This window comes from Panthera pardus, unplaced genomic scaffold, assembly GCF_024362965.1.
Source record: "Panthera pardus isolate Hobbes unplaced genomic scaffold, ASM2436296v1 HiC_scaffold_18, whole genome shotgun sequence".
Lineage (NCBI taxonomy): Eukaryota > Metazoa > Chordata > Mammalia > Carnivora > Felidae > Panthera > Panthera pardus.
In genome coordinates, this window is record NW_026526743.1 from 4,375,231 (window position 1) to 4,380,170 (window position 4,940).

A 4,940-nucleotide genomic window follows, 5' to 3' on the forward strand; every position below is an offset into this window, starting at 1 on the left:
GCCAGGCCTGATTGATCTTGCTACCTATAACATGACTGGGTGCTGTTTAGCACCACGTGCCAGACATGCTTCACTTCATTTACTCCGGGAACAATTCTGACAGGGTGGGTTTAGCTGTCCCCATTTCACGGTGGAGAAAACCAAGGCCCAGAGAAGTCACCAGCTAAGAAGTAGCAGAACCTGGGTGTGATCCCAGCAGCCTGGCTCCAGTCCCATGTTCTTAAGCACTTTTTTTAACCAGCAGAAAGCTCAGGCTTGTGAACTAGGGACGGGGTCAGGGCAGGGTCTCTCTGCCTCGGCACTGTTGACATTGGGGGCCATCTTGGTGGGGACCATCCTGTGCATCGTAGGATGCCGAACAGCCTCACTGGCCTTTACCCTCTAGATGCCGGCAGCACCCGCCCCTCAAAGTGTGACAAAAGACACTGTCTCCAGGCATTGTCAATCATTCTCCGGGGCAGGGGACACAAAATCACCCTGGCTAAGAACCACTGGGTTAGGCTCAGGTTGATGTTGAACAGAACTCCCACAGGTGGCCAGATATGGTGCAGGATGGGGACGGACGTGGGTATGGGGGCAGGAAAAGAAATAGTGGCAGCCACACAGATGTGCAGGGGAGAGGGCTAGTGCCTACATATATTGCTTTCCCAGAGTCAGTTCAAAGACCATGAGTGGTTGGTACTAAAACTTTCCCCAAGTCTCAGAAGAGGGCAGGGCCTTGCCCAGGGGATGTCCAGGGCCCCAGGTGGAAGTCAGGGCTCCGGGCCTGGATCGGGGACGGGTACAGAGAGCAGAGGACAGACTTACCAGAGGCCCTTGATCTATGGCCTGACTCCTGGACAGAGTCCCCCTTCCTACGGAGCCCTCCTGCCCCTCCTTCCCCAGTTTCCAGAATCCCTGGGCCCCATGGGGGCGGGCACTCACTGCACAGCTGGCTCTGGGGGGCCCTCTCAGTGCCCATGGCCTTTCTGGTTAGCCCGGGACAGAAGTCATCTTCGGGCGTGTGCGGAAACGGGGTGAATGATGGTGGCTTTGTCCTGATTCCTGTTAGATTAAAGGTGCCAGCGTCCTGGTGTGAAGTCAGAACAGTGGTGAGGCTGTGGACAGCAGGTCCTCCTTTCTCAAAAGCTTTTCATTATGGAAATTTCAAACATATGTAACAACAGAGAGACTAGGATGCCGAACTCAAGTGCATCCGTCGCCTCCTAGCCCATCTTGTTTCATTCACATTTTCTCTTTCCTCCTCGGATTATTTTACAGCAAATACCAGACATCTTATTATTTTGTAGGTAAATACTTCAGGATGCTTCTCGAAGACAGGGGTCTGCAAACTTTTTCTGTAAATATGTGGGGCTTTTTGGCCCACACCATCTGTCTTGCCTACTCAATTCTGCCCTCCAAGTAGCCACAGCATGTATAAATGAATTGGTTGTGGCTGTGTTCCAATAAAAATTTATTTACAAAATCAGGAAGTGGAACTGTAGTTTGCCAACCAACTTCTGCTCTAAAAAAATATATGAACTCATTTGCTTTAAAAAACCAAAAACCAAAAACCAAAACTACAGGGGTACCTGGGTGGCTCAGTCACTTAAATATCCATCCGAGTCTTGGTTCTGGCTCAGGTCACGATCTCACGGTTCATGAGTTTTGAGCCCCACGTTGGGCTCCGCATGGACAGCATGGACCCTGCTCGGGATTCTCTCCCTCTCTCTCTGCCCCTCCCCCACTTGTGCTGTCTCTCAAACTAAACTAAAAAAACAAAAAACAAAAAAACCACAATGCCATTACCACATTTAAAAATGGCATTAGGGGCGCCTGGGTGGCTCAGTCAGTTAAGTATCCAACTCTTGGTTTCCGCTCAGGTCATGATCGCATGGTTTCACAGGTTCAAGCCCGTATCAAGCTCTACACTGACAGTGTGGAGCCTGCTTGGGATTCTCTCCCTCTCTCTCTGCCCCTCCCCCACTTGTGCCATCTCTGTCTCTCAAAATAAACTTAAAAAAACAAATAAATAAAAATGGCATTAAACCAAAGTCCGCATTTCCCTGATTGTCTCAAAAAATTAACAGTTGGAAAAAAAAAAAAGAAGAAAAAAAAATTAACAGTCGGTTTGAATCAAAACTCAAGACAGGGCCCACTTGGCATTTGAGTGATGCTGAGGGTCTTGGTCAATGAGTTATTACTTTCAGGTTGGTGGATTTGGTGTCTGTGTCCTTGGAACCAAAGGGCTTAATGGGACCCCACAGCCCCAGGCCAGGCCTGAACCTGGCAGAGCAGCGCACCAGGTCTGGTTTCTGCCTCGGGGAAATCTTTGGAGGTCATGGGTGCGACCAGGACGGTGTCTGCCTGTGAAGTGTGTGTGTGCACCAGGTGAGTCACTGGCGTTTGAAGTGATCGGTGCCCACGTGTGAGGACTCTAGGGCGGGCACAGGGGCAGCGCGGCCGAGTCAAGCCTGGCTGGGGGCTGGCTTCTGAGGCTGAGGGATTTTGTTCCCGGAAGTTCTGCAGAACACTGCTGCCCGGAGAGTCTGAGGGCAGGCTTTTTAGGCACCCAAGTAATTTCAAGGTTGATTGAAAACGGGAGCAGTGGTGTGCTGGGGCTGGCTCATACCAGTGCACGAGAGCGGATGGTTTCATTTTTAGGGTCTTTTTCTCGGTTTGGTTCTGCAAGCCATTCTTTAAAAAAAAAAAAAAAAAAAAAAATTCTGATCAATCTCCCGAAACACAGATTTACTCCAAACTCATTTCTTCCCAATCACCGGATTACATTTTACTATTCTGTATATTCTTGGGGTGAATTCACTGTATCTAGATAGTGCATGTCAATTTCCCAAATTCATGCTCAGTGACGTCATGTTCAGTGACCTCAAGTCGATAGCTTGAAATCAGCCCCGGTGGGAGTATTTACACCATGGGACCAACAACTGGTACCCCATGAGGGCTCTCCCCTTCTCTGGAGAGCCAGCTATTCAACATTTACCAGCACACCACTGCTTGGGAGTCCTTGGTTTCAACCTCCCCTAGAAGATCAAGGGTGCTGTTTGGGGACATCTGATCCTTCTGACGCCAAGCTGTGGCTGACAGGAAGAGGCATGATCCTGGGGAAGGTGCTGGGCCATAGAGAGGCAGTCGTTTGAAAGGGTTTCTTTGAGATTAACAGAAAGCCATGGCCACAAATCTGATTGCCACTCTTACCCCTGTACGGGGAGAAGAAACGCAGGTATAGCTTATGGAGGGATTCACCTTTAAAAGCCACTGCTTCCAAATTTAGTCACCATATTGGCTGTCTTCGTACTAATTAATGAAGAGGAACCTTAAGCAGAGGCCATTTGTCTGCACTGGCAAAGAAGCGCATCTGTTTTCTTCCTGGAAAGGGAAACGGCAATTACAATGAAGTCATCATCTGCAGGGTGGCACCCAGTCAGCTGCTGAATCTGTTGCAATCTCAGGGACCCCTCCCTGACTCCCCGAGGAAGCCTGTTGGGGCCGCTTTCCCTGTGGCACCAGAACACTGTAGCCAGCCCTCCCACATGGCCATCCTCCTGATTTTGAACTGTATTTGAGTGGGTTGCCCAAGATCCCTTGGGGAACAGGAAGAAAATAGATGGAACTTCAATGTTTTCATTAAAAAAAAAAAAAAAAAAAATACAGTTCTGGGGCACCTGCGTAGCTCAGTCGGTTAAGCGTCTTGACTTCAGCTAAGGTATTGATCTCACAGTTTGTAAGTTTGAGCCCCACATTGGGTTCTGGACCGACAGCTCGGAGCCTGGAGCTGCTTCAGATTCTGTGTCCCCTTCTCTCTGCCCCTCCCCTCCTTGTGCTCTGTCTCTCTCAAAAATAAGCATTAAAAAAATTTTTTTAAATCTAAAAAAAAAAATTAAAAAATACAGCTATATGAAAGCAATTAAGTTTTATGAGCGTTTAATATGCAAAACAGGCAAATGATATACATTTGAAATGCAGGCTCAGGGGAAATCTTAGCACGACTGTCTGGCCCCTGCCAGCAACCTGTGTGTGGGCGGAAACACTGTCCCATTTTTGTGACCCCGATGGCAGGCCAGCTATTTAGCAGGTGCTCCAAAAATGGGTGTTGAATGAATAAATGTGTATAAAATAAGAACTACTTCCTACTTTCTAGGGGGACTTGAGGCTGCCCCATCCCACCTCCCCCTTCAGGGAGAGGGGTCAGATACGGGTCGCGGAGGCTCTGAAGGCCAACTTGCCAGGAAGGTGGCGGGGAGCTTTTAGAGAGAATCAAGTGGTTTAGTCTGGGGGCTCCCTTCTCCCTCTGCTGTGGCTTTTGCAAGACACTTGTTCTGGGAAGCCAAAGATGGTGAAACGACTTATGGTCATGACTTTGGGCAACTGGACCACAGGTCTCCAGGAATAAGCTTTGGGCATTCCTTAGCAAAAAGCAGGCTCAGCGAGGCAAAGGCCGGAGGGACAGACTCTCCACCCCGCCGCAGGAGATCAGATCCAACTGCTGGGCGTCATTCTCGCCTACGGGAACTGGGGACAAGAGGCACAATGTTGGGCATGTGGAAATGACCCGAACAAATCCGCATCCCAGCTTTACCTGCTTTCCACCTCTGAGGCACAACGAACACCCTCCAGCTAGCTCCAGGTAATGGAGAGGGACGCTGCCCATGGCACCCGCGGCTGCGGAGCTACCGCCTTCGGGACGATGGCAAAGGACTGGACATTGACGTGTATCTAAGATATAACCTAGAACGTCACCTGCACACACTCTCCCATGTGTCCCTCCTCTGCCGTCGGCACCAGAGGAACATACCGCTTGCGTTTTGGCACAGAGGCGGGCCTAAATGCGTCGTCTAGTTCTGCTGGTTTCTGAGTTCCAGACAAACGGCCACTTCATGCGGTTTTTACCTGGAACCTGCTCTTTTTACCCAGCCTTCTAAGTTATCCACGTTAATGGCATC

The 4,940-nt window shown here is 49.7% G+C and overlaps 1 protein-coding gene across 6 annotated transcripts in view; it reads right to left on the bottom strand.

The window, feature by feature from the left end:
• The window catches only part of IL4I1 (interleukin 4 induced 1), a 37,652-nt gene that overhangs the window by 7,799 nt on the left and 24,913 nt on the right, over positions 1-4,940 (bottom strand). For 3 of the 6 annotated variants that reach the window (XM_019425609.2, XM_019425607.2, XM_019425611.2), the window contains exons 2-3: positions 3,244-3,366; positions 925-1,069 (exon numbers count right to left, since the gene is read on the bottom strand). In XM_019425609.2, coding sequence (XP_019281154.2) covers positions 925-961 — 37 coding nt within the window. In that variant the 5' untranslated portion in view covers positions 962-1,069; positions 3,244-3,366. Of the gene's footprint in view, positions 1-924; positions 1,098-2,611; positions 2,658-3,243; positions 3,367-4,940 lie in introns of those variants that run through there. The other 3 variants (XM_019425610.2, XM_019425608.2, XM_053905654.1) reach the window with 3 other exon arrangements.